Raw genomic sequence first — 10,323 nt, 5'->3', positions numbered from 1 at the left:
TTTTTTCAGACAAGAGTTTCACTCTTGTTGCCCAGGCTGGAGTGCAATGGCACGATCTAGGCTCACCACAACCTCAGCCCCCTGGTGATTATAGGCATGGGCCGCCGCACCCAGCCCCGGCTCACCTCTTCTTATAAGGACCCCACTCATTGGATTAGGTCTCACGTGAATCCAGTGTGACTTCATCTTGATTACATCTGCAAAGGCCATTTTTCCAAATAAGGTCACAGGTACTGGGGGGGTTAGGACTTGAACACATCTTTTTGGGGGACACAATTCTACCATTATAGGCAATTGACAAGATAAGAAAACCATAGAATCCAGTAGGTGGTAGGTGACAAGGGCTAAGGGGTCTTGCCATGTTGCTCAGGCTGGTCTCAAACATCTGGCTTCAAGCAATCCTCCCACCTTGCCTACCAAAGTGGGGGTGAAAGTGTCTGGGGCATTGCAGTTTTAGACAGGAAGACCAGGAGGGCCTCACTGAGAAGGTGACATTTGAGCCAAGACTTAAAAAGGCACACAAGTGAGCCATGTGGAAATCTGGGGGAGTAGTGAACTAGGCAAAGGCACTGCTGGGGCAAAGGTCTTGAGGTGCGACTACACCTATGTGTGCATTTGAGGAACTTCAAAGAGGCTGTGTGCCAGGGGAGAGTGAAGGGCAGGGCGTGGCAGGGAATGCAGGCAGATAGGTAGCAGTGGGGAGGACGCAGAGGTCAGCTCATGGAGGTCCTGGTTGGACACAGTGAGTTTCAAATGACAGCCTCTTGTCTCATGGGGTAGCCCCAAAGCTACAGGAGTCTGGTGATTTCCCTCTTCCCTATAGACATCTATGCCATTGGGGTGGGCAATCTGGATGTGGACTGGAAAGAACTGAATGAGCTGGGGTCCAAGAAGGATGGTGAGAGGCATGCCTTCATTCTTCAGGACACAAAGGCTCTGCACCAGGTCTTTGAACATATGCTGGGTGAGTGAGCTTTGCCCTCCCTGGCGTGGGGACGACGGCGAGGGGCCCACCAGAGGCCCATGTTGGGAACCTAGACTCAGTGCCCCTCACTTGCCTCCTTCCCCATCTGATCCTCACACCCACAGATGTCTCCAAGCTCACAGACACCATCTGCGGGGTGGGGAACATGTCAGCAAATGCCTCTGACCAGGAGAGGACACCCTGGCATGTCACTATTAAGGTACCGGAAGGAGGGGGTGGGGTTTGGATTCCAGAGGTGAAAGTGGCCATGGGCCAGAGATACTGCAATCCCTGAAGATCACCTGTTCCTCTGTAGCCCAAGAGCCACGAGACCTGTCGTGGGGCCCTCATCTCTGACCAATGGGTCCTGACAGCGGCTCACTGCTTCCGCGATGCCAAGGACCATTCTCTATGGAGGGTCACTGTGGGTAAGGCAGGGGATGCACCGGCTCACGACCCTGAAGCCACAGATCCTGCCACCTGACCCAGCCTCTGGTCCCTGCAGGAGCCCTGGTCTATCCTAATCTGGCATATCATTTCCAGGAGATCCCAAATCCCAGTGGGGCAAAGAATTCCTTATTGAGAAGGCAGTGATTTCCCCAGGGTTTGATGTCTTTGCCAAAAAGAACCAGGGAATCCTGGAGTTCTACGGTGATGACATTGCCCTGCTGAAGCTGGCCCAGAAAATAAAGATGTCCACCCACGCCAGGTGCCGGGAGTCTGGGATGGGAGGGTGCCCTGGAGGGGACAGCGCTCTGGAGAGCCCTGGATGAGATACTGGGACCAGGCCAGTGTGACACTGGCTCCTCTCTTCCCCAGGCCCATCTGCCTTCCCTGCACTGTGGAGGCCAATCTGGCTCTGCGGAGACCTCAAGGCAGCACCTGTAGGGACCATGGTGAGTGCTGGGACTTAGGGTGCTTGAGAGCTGGGGCGAGGGTTTGGGGGTGATAACGAGGACCAAGCTGCAGTCCTCAAGCCAGGAACCTGGGTTCTGGGTAAAAGAACCAGCACCAACATCCCCTTCTCTTAACTGCAGAGAATGAACTGCTGAACAAACAGAGTGTTCCTGCTCATTTTGTCGCCTTGAATGGGAGCAAACTGAACATTAACCTCAAGACAGGGGCAGAGGTGAGGGTCTCAGATTGGGGATGCTGGGATCCCCTGTGACAGCTCCCAGAATGTCACTCTTCTTTCTCCAGCTCTGGCTGCTTTCTGTCTCTGACATGGGTCATTCCTCCTCCCAAGCCTCACAGGCCTGCTAGATGTCCCTGGGTCTGCTTATTCTTTTTTATTTTTTTGGTTGAGATGGAGTCTTGCTCTGTCTCCCAGGCTAGAGTGCAATGGCACAATCTTGGCTCACTGCAACTTCTGCCTCCCGGGTTCAAATTATTCTCCTATCTCAGCCTCCTGAGTAACTGGGATTACAGGTGCTCACCACCACACTCAGCTATTTTTTTGTAGAGATGGGGTTTTGCCATGTTGGCCAGACATGAACTGGCCAACATGTTCAGACAGCAGTCTTGAACTGCTGACCTCAGGTGATCCACCCACCTCAGCCTCCCAAAGTGCTGGGATCACAGGCGTGAGCCACTGTGCCTGGCCAGGTATCTTATTCTCTTCTCTCCGGTTCCACCCCTACTGCAGTGGACAAGCTGTGCCCAGGTCGTCTCTGAGGAGAAAACCATGTTCCCCAACTTGACAGATGTCAGGGAGGTGGTGACAGACCAGTTCCTATGCAGTGGGACCCAGGAGGATGACAATCCCTGCAAGGGTGAGTCCCTCATCATGCCTGAATTCCAAAGGGAAGGCCACCTGCATCCCTGTGGCCAGCATGCATGCCAGAACATCAATCGGCTGCCCTGGATGACACTGACTCCTGTCACCCTTTGCTGGCAGGAGAATCTGGGGGAGCAGTTTTCCTTGAGCGGAGATTCAGGTTTTTTCAGGTGAGAAGGTGGAAGCCTGTAGGACCCAGGGGTTACAGGATCTCAGCTTGGTAGGGGCGGGGGTGAGGGAGGCCTTTGAGGGATCTAAGGAGGTTGGGGCTTACAGCTGGGGCTGTGGCAGCCTCCCAGTCAGTTCTCTCCTTTTCTCTAGGTGGGTCTGGTGAGCTGGGGTCTTTACAACCCCTGTCTTGGCTCTGCTGACAAAAACTCTCGCAAAAGGGCCCCTCGTAGTAGGGTCCCGCCGCCACGAGACTTTCACATCAGTCTCTTCCACGTGCAGCCCTGGCTAAGGCAGCATTTGGGGGATGTCCTGAATTTTTTGCCCCTCTAATTATGGCCACTGAGACATCTGCTGCCCTGCCAGGCCACCCCTCCATCGTCTACCTCTGAATACCCACCCTTAGACCCTGTGACCCACCCTGTCTCCTAGCTGAGTAAATCTGGGTCTCTAGGATACCAGAGGCAGTACACTCAAGCTGGGCAATCCTCAGGGCTCCTGCCAGTGGGACTGCCTTGCTGCCCCACCTCCTGCTCCTTGGCCTGTGCCCAAATTCCTCCCCTGGTTTACTGGACTCATGCTTGTTTCACTTTCACATGGAATTTCCCAGTTATGAAATTAATAAAAATCAGTGGTTCCACATCTGTCTGTGCCTCTGTCTGGGGGCCAGGTAGGGCTGGCCTAGGGGGAGGGGGAGGCCAGAATGACTCCATGAGCCACAGGAAGGCAGGTCAGAGACCCCACTGGACAAACAGTGGCTGGACTCTGCCCCATAACACACAATCAACAGGGGAGTGAGCTGGATCCTTATTTCTGGTCCCTAAGTGGGTAGTCTGGGTTTGTTGGGGAGGAGCTGAGGCCAGAGAGGAGGTGCTGAAGGGGAGAGTCCCGGACCTTGAGCAGCAAAGGGTGGGACTTGAGCAGTTTCTGTTTCCTTGACTGGCAGCTCAGTGGGGCCCTCCCGCTTGGATATTCCGGGAAAGTGATGTGGGTAGGATAGGCGGGGCAAGCTGCAGGTGCCAGGACACCGATTGCATAAAAGGCTGGGGGCCGGTGGGGGGCAGGGGAAGGGAATGTGACCAGGTCTAGGTCTGGAGTTTCAGCTTGGACACTGAGCCAAGCGGACACGCAAAGCAAGCCAGGGCTCGCCATCCTGCCCCAGGCCCAGCTTCTCTCCTGCCTTCCAACGCCATGGGGAGCGATCTTAGCCCCCAACTCTGCCTGGTGCCCTTCATCTTGGGCCTCTTGTCTGGAGGTAAGCAAGGGTACCCTTCCCTTCCTGCTGTCCCCAGCATCCCTGCTTGGCCTTGTAGGGCCAGGCTTTATCAGCCTTTCTCTTCAGGTGTGATCACCACTCCATTGCTTGTGGCCCGGCCCCAAGGATCCTGCTCTCTGGAGGGGGTAGAGATCAAAGGTGGCTCCTTCCGACTTCTCCAAGAGGGCCAGGCACTGGAGTACCTGTGTCCTTCTGGCTTCTACCCGTACCCTGTGCAGACACGTACCTGCAGATCCACGGGGTCTTGGAGCACCCTGAGGACTCGAGACCAAAAGACTGTCAAGAAGGCAGAGTGCAGAGGTTTGAGGGCAGTGAGTGTGGGCAGTGGTCTACCGGAGAAATAGAGCAGGTGGCGGCAAGCTCAGGTCTAGGATGAGACTAGGCAGGCTGACAAGGTGGGTTGACAAGGTGGGCTGACCAGGAGTAGGAGCAGTTTTAGGGTGGCAGAGGGGAAGGAGGGAAGAGAAAGGGGAGTTAAGCTTTACTAAGCATTTACCCTGGGCTTCCAAGCAGCCCTGGAAGTCAAGAGAACACTCAGAAATGGGGATGGAGAGGCTGGGCATGGTGGCTTACACCTGTAATCCGAGTACTTTGAAAGACCGAGGGAGGCGGGTGGATCACAAGGTCAGGAGTTTGAGACCAGCCTGGCTAACATAGTGAAACCGCATCTCTACCAAAAATACAAAAAGTAGCCAGGCGTGGTGGTGGGTGCCTGTAGTCCCAGCTACCCGGGAGGCTGAGGCAAGAGAATTGATTGAACCCGTGAGGTGGAGGTTGCAGTGGGCTGAGACTGCACCATTGCACTGTAGGCTGGGTGACAGAGTGAGACTCCATCTCAAAAAAAAAAAAAAAGAAATGGGGAGGGAGAAGCAGTGGAAACCCCTATGGGTTGATGGGAAGGTAAGATGCTGCTTCTGCGGGAATGGGAATGCATTGCTTCTCAATGACACGGTCTCTGAGACCAGGAGGGATAACCCTAAGGCAGCCTTTCCTTCTTGATGACTTCTACTTGTCCCTTCTTCTCAAAGCAATTCACTGTCCAAGACCACAGGAATTCGAGAACGGGGAATACTGGCCCCGGTCTCCCTACTACAATGTGAGTGACGAGATTTCTTTCCGTTGCTATGATGGTTATACTCTCCGGGGCTCTGCCAATCGCACCTGCCAAGTGAATGGCCGGTGGAGTGGACAGACAGCGATCTGTGACAACGGAGGTGAGAAGCATCCCCTCCCCAACGTTGCTGTCTCTCTGACAGCGCCCAGCCTGAGGATGGGTGCTTGGCACTGGCCACTAACTCTTACTCTCTGCCTTGCCCTTGGGGCCTTGGGCTTCAGGGCTTACCTCCATGTCTTATGCCTCTGCAGCGGGATATTGTTCCAACCCTGGCATCCCCATTGGCACAAGGAAGGTGGGCACCCAGTACCGCCTTGAAGACAGTGTCACCTACCACTGTAGCCGGGGTCTTACCCTGCGTGGCTCCCAGCAGCGAAAGTGTCAGGAAGGTGGCTCTTGGAGTGGGACGGAGCCTTCCTGCCAAGGTGACCCTTGACCTCTACCCTCAAGTCAGATCCTGATCTTCCATCCTGCTGTCTCCTCTCTCCACCGTAATCCTGCTCTTTCCTCACTTCCTTTAAACCTCCCTGTAGAACGGTCTCACTTCTGAGCCTTTTCTACCCTGGAAACCCACGATCCCCCATCTCTTTGGTCATCGTGTCCCCGACACCCTCAGACATTTGACCTCTTTTCTGACTCCCAGATTCTTTCATGTACGACACCCCTCAAGAGGTGGCCGAAGCTTTCCTGTCTTCCCTGACAGAGACCATAGAAGGAGTGGATGCCGAGGATGGGCACAGCCCAGGTTTGAAGGCAGAGAGGGGAGGCAGGGCAGGGAACTGGGGGAAGATGGAGAAGGGACATGAGAATCGTTAATGCCGGAGTCTGAGTCACTCTTTTGGCACCCAGGGGAACAACAGATGCGGAAGATCGTCCTGGACCCTTCAGGCTCCATGAACATCTATCTGGTGCTGGATGGATCAGACAGCATTGGGTTGGGCAACTTCACAGGAGCCAAAAGGTGTCTAGTGAACTTAATTGAGAAGGTGAAGTCCTCCTACCCCTGAACTTGGGGGAATAAATGGACCCTGACTGCTCTTCCAGGACTGGATCCCTGATAATTCCAGATCCTCTGAACCATGGGGCCCAAGAAAAACCTCCAGTTCCTATTCTGTCCTTCCCTTTTACTTGAAGCAGTTTCTTAACTGGTAATTCCTCCTTAGTAACAGCCTCAGCCCTTGAGCCTCTTACTAAGAGCCTCCCTATCCCAGCAAAGTTGCTGAAGTCTCCAAATCACAGAATTCTTTCAAGCCATGGTGCCTTGTTCTCCTCACCCACAGGTGGCAAGTTATGGTGTGAAGCCAAAATATGCTCTCGTGACATATGCCACATACCCCAAAATTTGGGTCAAAGTGTCTGACCTACACAGCAGTGATGCAGACTGGGTCACAAAGAAGCTCAATGAAATCAATTATGAAGGTCAGAGGTTAGGGAATGGTGGGAGGTTCACTTTGGGGTCAGAAGCCTCAGGGGTGTTTTGTGGAGGGGGTCATGAGACTACCTTGAGGGTGATAGAGGGGACCACTTTGTAGTCAAAGGTTGAACTGCAGGGTCATTGGGCAATGGAGGTTAGTGAGAACCTGTTGGGGCTGGAAGGGCCACTCTGTGGTCAAAGGGAAGTCCGTGCAATGATAATTAACTTAAAAAGCTGAAAGATGTGGGATCTCAGTTACAGACTGGCCTCTGGGGTTAAGATGGCTTGGAAGACCAAGTGAGGTGATAATCTCTTCCCTCTCCATAGACCACAAGTTGAAGTCAGGGACTAACACCAAGAAGGCCCTCCAGGCAGTGTACACCATGATGAGCTGGCCAGACAACCCTCCTGAAGGCTGGAACCGCACCCGCCATGTCATTATCCTCATGACCGATGGTCAGAAGGGACCTCTCTACTGTCCCAGTCTCCCCACCTTCTCAGACCAGCATGTGGCCCTTAAGCCCACTTGTGACACTATACTCATAGTTAGGGCCCTGAATGTGACTCATAGCTGGTTGTTAATCTCTCCTGTGACCCTTTAGAAGAAATTCTTCCTAAAGCCCTGTTACCAACTATCTCTATCCCTTCCTCGACTTGCTCACCTTGCCATGTGTATCACTGCCTCTAGCCAATTTATCTTTTATCTTCCTTAATCTCCCATCCTCATGGTCCCGTCTCTTCTGCAGGATTGCACAACATGGGCGGGGACCCAGTTACTGTCATTGATGAGATCCGAGACTTGCTATACATCGGCAAGGATCGCAAAAACCCGAGGGAGGATTATCTGGGTGAGTAGCCTGCCTAGGACCCAGCACCCCACTTCCTCAGGGATTGGACCCTCATCCTTCTTTTTTCTCCCTCAGATGTCTATGTGTTTGGTGTTGGGCCTTTGGTGGACGAAGTGAGCATCAATGCTTTGGCTTCCAAGAAAGACAATGAGAAACATGTGTTCAAAGTCAAGGATATGGAAAACCTGGAAGATGTTTTCTACCAAATGATAGGTAAGGAGATACAACGGAATAAAGAACACGACTCTCCTCAGGTTCCTCCGAAGTAATTCATTCTTCCTCTACCCCTGAAGCTCTAGTTTCCTGGAAAGCCTTTTCATTTCTTCTCTACCTCAGTGTTACTATTCTTGTTTCCTGGCACTGTTCACTTCTTAACCTTAGAATCACAGAGTTCTGAGCACTTCAGAGATCTTTCTATAGTCCTACATTTGACACATGTAGAAACAGGCCAAAAGAGGTTAAGGGGTAGCAAGCTAGCAACAGGGTTGGGCCTGAAAACAGCCAGACCTCTGCCAGCTTGATCCAAAGGTCTTTTCCTTTTCACTCCCCCACAGTGGTTTTCTCCTAACACGAGGAAACAAATGCCCCTGGCCTTTCCCTTTCTCCTTTTGGGCTTCTGCTCCCCATAGACATACAGGGACTCTTCCCCAAAAGACTGCTGCCATTTGGGAATAAAGTATTCCCAGTTTTCAGCACATTCTCCTTCTCTGCCAGATGAATCCCAGTCTCTGAGTCTTTGTGGCATGGTTTGGGAACACAGGAAGGGTACCGATTACCACAAGCAACCATGGCAGGCCAAGATCTCCGTCACTGTAAGCACAGAATCCTAGTAGTGGAGACTTGGGGGAGGTGAGGTCAAGGTGAAATGGCAGTAGGGGAAGGACAAAATGGCCGTAAGAGATGGTGGTTTGTGAAAGCTGAACTTTCCCCTCTACTGTTCTGTTCCCAGCGCCCTTCGAAGGGACATGAGAACTGTATGGGGGCTGTGGTGTCTGAGTACTTTGTGCTGACAGCAGCACATTGTTTCACTGTGGATGACAAGGAACACTCGATCAAGGTCAGCGTGGGTAAGGATGCAACTGGTGGTCCTGGGCTGTGGCTACGCCCTCCAGGCAACACCTCCCACCTTCTACAGATCCTATACTCCACCCATCCCCGATGCAGCCCCATCCCTTGCAACCCAGACCAGTCAGAGGTGGGGAAGACTTGAAGTTAGGAATGTCACAGGGCCAGAGACAGGAAGCTGCCCACAAAGCAGTATCTACTCTCCTACTTCAGGAGGAAACAGGCGGGAGCTGCAGATAGAAAAAGTCCTATTTCACCCCAACTACAACATTAATGGGAAAAAAGAAGCAGGAATTCCTGAATTTTATGACTATGACGTTGCCTTGATCAAGCTCAAGACTAAGCTGCAGTATGACCAGACTATCAGGTGAGGGCATCCAGATCCCTGCTGGGAAAGCCTGGCTGGAGGACTGGGGTGAGGGGCAGGCCTGCTTTGCTGTTCCTGACTTTCTCCCTGTCCTTTGTAGGCCCATTTGTCTCCCCTGCACCGAGGGAACAACTCGAGCTTTGAGGCTTCCTCCGACAACCACTTGCCAGCAACACAGTGAGATATATGCAGGGAGAGGATAAGGATGAGACAAGTGGGGAATGAGAGGGAGGTGCAATAGGAAGAGATGATGCCCGGCCCAGGACCTCGCTCTGGGAAGGGCTTAGGGGACATCTGCTGAGTGACAAAGGCAATGGGGAGATGATAGTGGTGGGGGCAGCTGAAGTGACACAGTCTATTTGTCCAGAGGAAGAGCTGCTCCCTGCACAGGATATCAAAGCTCTGTTTGTGTCTGAGGAGGAGAAGAAGCTGACTCGGAAGGAGGTCTACATCAAGAATGGGGATAAGGTGAGACATGGGCATCCTAAGGAGGTACTCTAGGCCCCAGTCCTTCCTAAGCTACATCTGTTCATTATCCTCCATGCTTCCCACCTCCCCTACAGAAAGGCAGCTGTGAGAGAGATGCTCAACATGCCCCAGGCTATGACAAAGTCAAAGACATCTCTGAGGTGGTCACCCCCCGGTTCCTTTGTACTGGAGGAGTGAGTCCCTATGCTGACCCCAATACTTGCAGAGGTGAGGAAAGGCTCTGTGGTTGTGCTGCAAGTTCCCGAGGCCCAAGAGTCCTTTTCCCTACAGCTTCTCCTCTCCTTGCAGGCGATTCTGGCGGCCCCTTGATTGTTCACAAGAGGAGTCGTTTCATTCAAGTGAGTCCTTCCTTTCCCAGCTGGGGAGATGCCAAGTGGTCAGCATGGGCCCCAAAGCAGGAAAGCTCAATGTATATGGCTAATGATGCAAGATGGGCAGAGCTTGCCTCACCTCAGGGCCTCATGTCTGGCCTGTGTCCGTCAAGAACAAGGCTGAGCAGGGTCCCTAGTCTGATTCCTTTAGGTCAGCTGAGACACAATCAGGATCAGCCATGTTTTCATGATTAGAAAGGAAGTCTACTGAATGATTCATGGCACCCCTCTGCCTCTGCAGGTTGGTGTAATCAGCTGGGGAGTAGTGGATGTCTGCAAAAACCATAAGCGGCAAAAGCAGGCACCTGCTCACGCCCGAGACTTTCACATCAACCTCTTCCAAGTGCTGCCCTGGCTGAAGGAGAAACTCCAAGATGAGGATTTGGGTTTTCTATAAGGGGTTTCCTGCTGGATGGGGCATGGGACTGAATTAAAACAGCTGTGACAACACCTGTGTTCCAGATCCTTTT

The 10,323-nt window shown here is 52.8% G+C and overlaps 2 protein-coding genes across 3 annotated transcripts in view; both read left to right on the top strand.

Annotated features, from left to right (window-relative positions):
- The window catches only part of C2 (complement C2), a 16,085-nt gene extending 12,534 nt beyond the window's left edge, over positions 1 to 3,551 (top strand). Inside the window, exons 10-18 of the mRNA XM_017522328.2 lie at positions 824 to 964; positions 1,090 to 1,184; positions 1,281 to 1,392; positions 1,508 to 1,673; positions 1,784 to 1,860; positions 2,002 to 2,093; positions 2,610 to 2,736; positions 2,862 to 2,911; positions 3,063 to 3,551. Coding sequence (XP_017377817.1) covers positions 824 to 964; positions 1,090 to 1,184; positions 1,281 to 1,392; positions 1,508 to 1,673; positions 1,784 to 1,860; positions 2,002 to 2,093; positions 2,610 to 2,736; positions 2,862 to 2,911; positions 3,063 to 3,242 — 1,040 coding nt within the window. The 3' untranslated portion in view covers positions 3,243 to 3,551. The remainder of the gene's footprint in view (positions 1 to 823; positions 965 to 1,089; positions 1,185 to 1,280; positions 1,393 to 1,507; positions 1,674 to 1,783; positions 1,861 to 2,001; positions 2,094 to 2,609; positions 2,737 to 2,861; positions 2,912 to 3,062) is intronic.
- A 342-nt stretch (positions 3,552 to 3,893) lies between these two features.
- Positions 3,894 to 10,303, top strand: CFB (complement factor B). Of its 2 annotated transcripts, XM_017522327.2 has the most exons (18): positions 3,894 to 4,164; positions 4,252 to 4,485; positions 5,214 to 5,399; positions 5,551 to 5,724; positions 5,943 to 6,044; positions 6,149 to 6,285; positions 6,580 to 6,718; positions 7,041 to 7,169; positions 7,460 to 7,561; positions 7,637 to 7,774; positions 8,276 to 8,373; positions 8,511 to 8,628; positions 8,840 to 8,993; positions 9,094 to 9,170; positions 9,361 to 9,461; positions 9,557 to 9,689; positions 9,771 to 9,820; positions 10,095 to 10,303. In XM_017522327.2, the coding sequence occupies exons 1-18, from the start codon at positions 4,101 to 4,103 to the stop codon at positions 10,248 to 10,250; spliced, it is 2,292 nt and encodes a 763-aa protein (XP_017377816.1). In that variant the 5' UTR covers positions 3,894 to 4,100; the 3' UTR covers positions 10,251 to 10,303. The 2 variants fall into 2 exon arrangements, with proteins under 2 accessions (XP_017377816.1, XP_017377815.1); XM_017522326.2 differs by having other exon boundaries at positions 3,947 to 4,164; positions 9,771 to 10,301.
- The last annotated feature ends 20 nt before the right edge of the window (positions 10,304 to 10,323 follow it).

This window comes from Cebus imitator, unplaced genomic scaffold (genome assembly GCF_001604975.1).
Source record: "Cebus imitator isolate Cc_AM_T3 unplaced genomic scaffold, Cebus_imitator-1.0 Scaffold24, whole genome shotgun sequence".
Taxonomy (NCBI): domain Eukaryota; kingdom Metazoa; phylum Chordata; class Mammalia; order Primates; family Cebidae; genus Cebus; species Cebus imitator.
Note: the sequence above shows the minus strand (reverse complement) of the source record. Positions and strands in the feature narration are given on the sequence as shown.

Bases quoted from the DNA above. Each gene is read 5' to 3' on its own strand.
- CFB (XM_017522326.2), top strand. From the start codon at position 4,101: ATGGGGAGCGATCTTAGCCCCCAACTCTGCCTGGTGCCCTTCATCTTG. The intron at 5,725-5,942 runs GTGACCCTTGAC...TCTGACTCCCAG, and splicing joins GACGGAGCCTTCCTGCCAAG to ATTCTTTCATGTACGACACC. The intron at 9,462-9,556 runs GTGAGACATGGG...CCTCCCCTACAG, and splicing joins ACATCAAGAATGGGGATAAG to AAAGGCAGCTGTGAGAGAGA.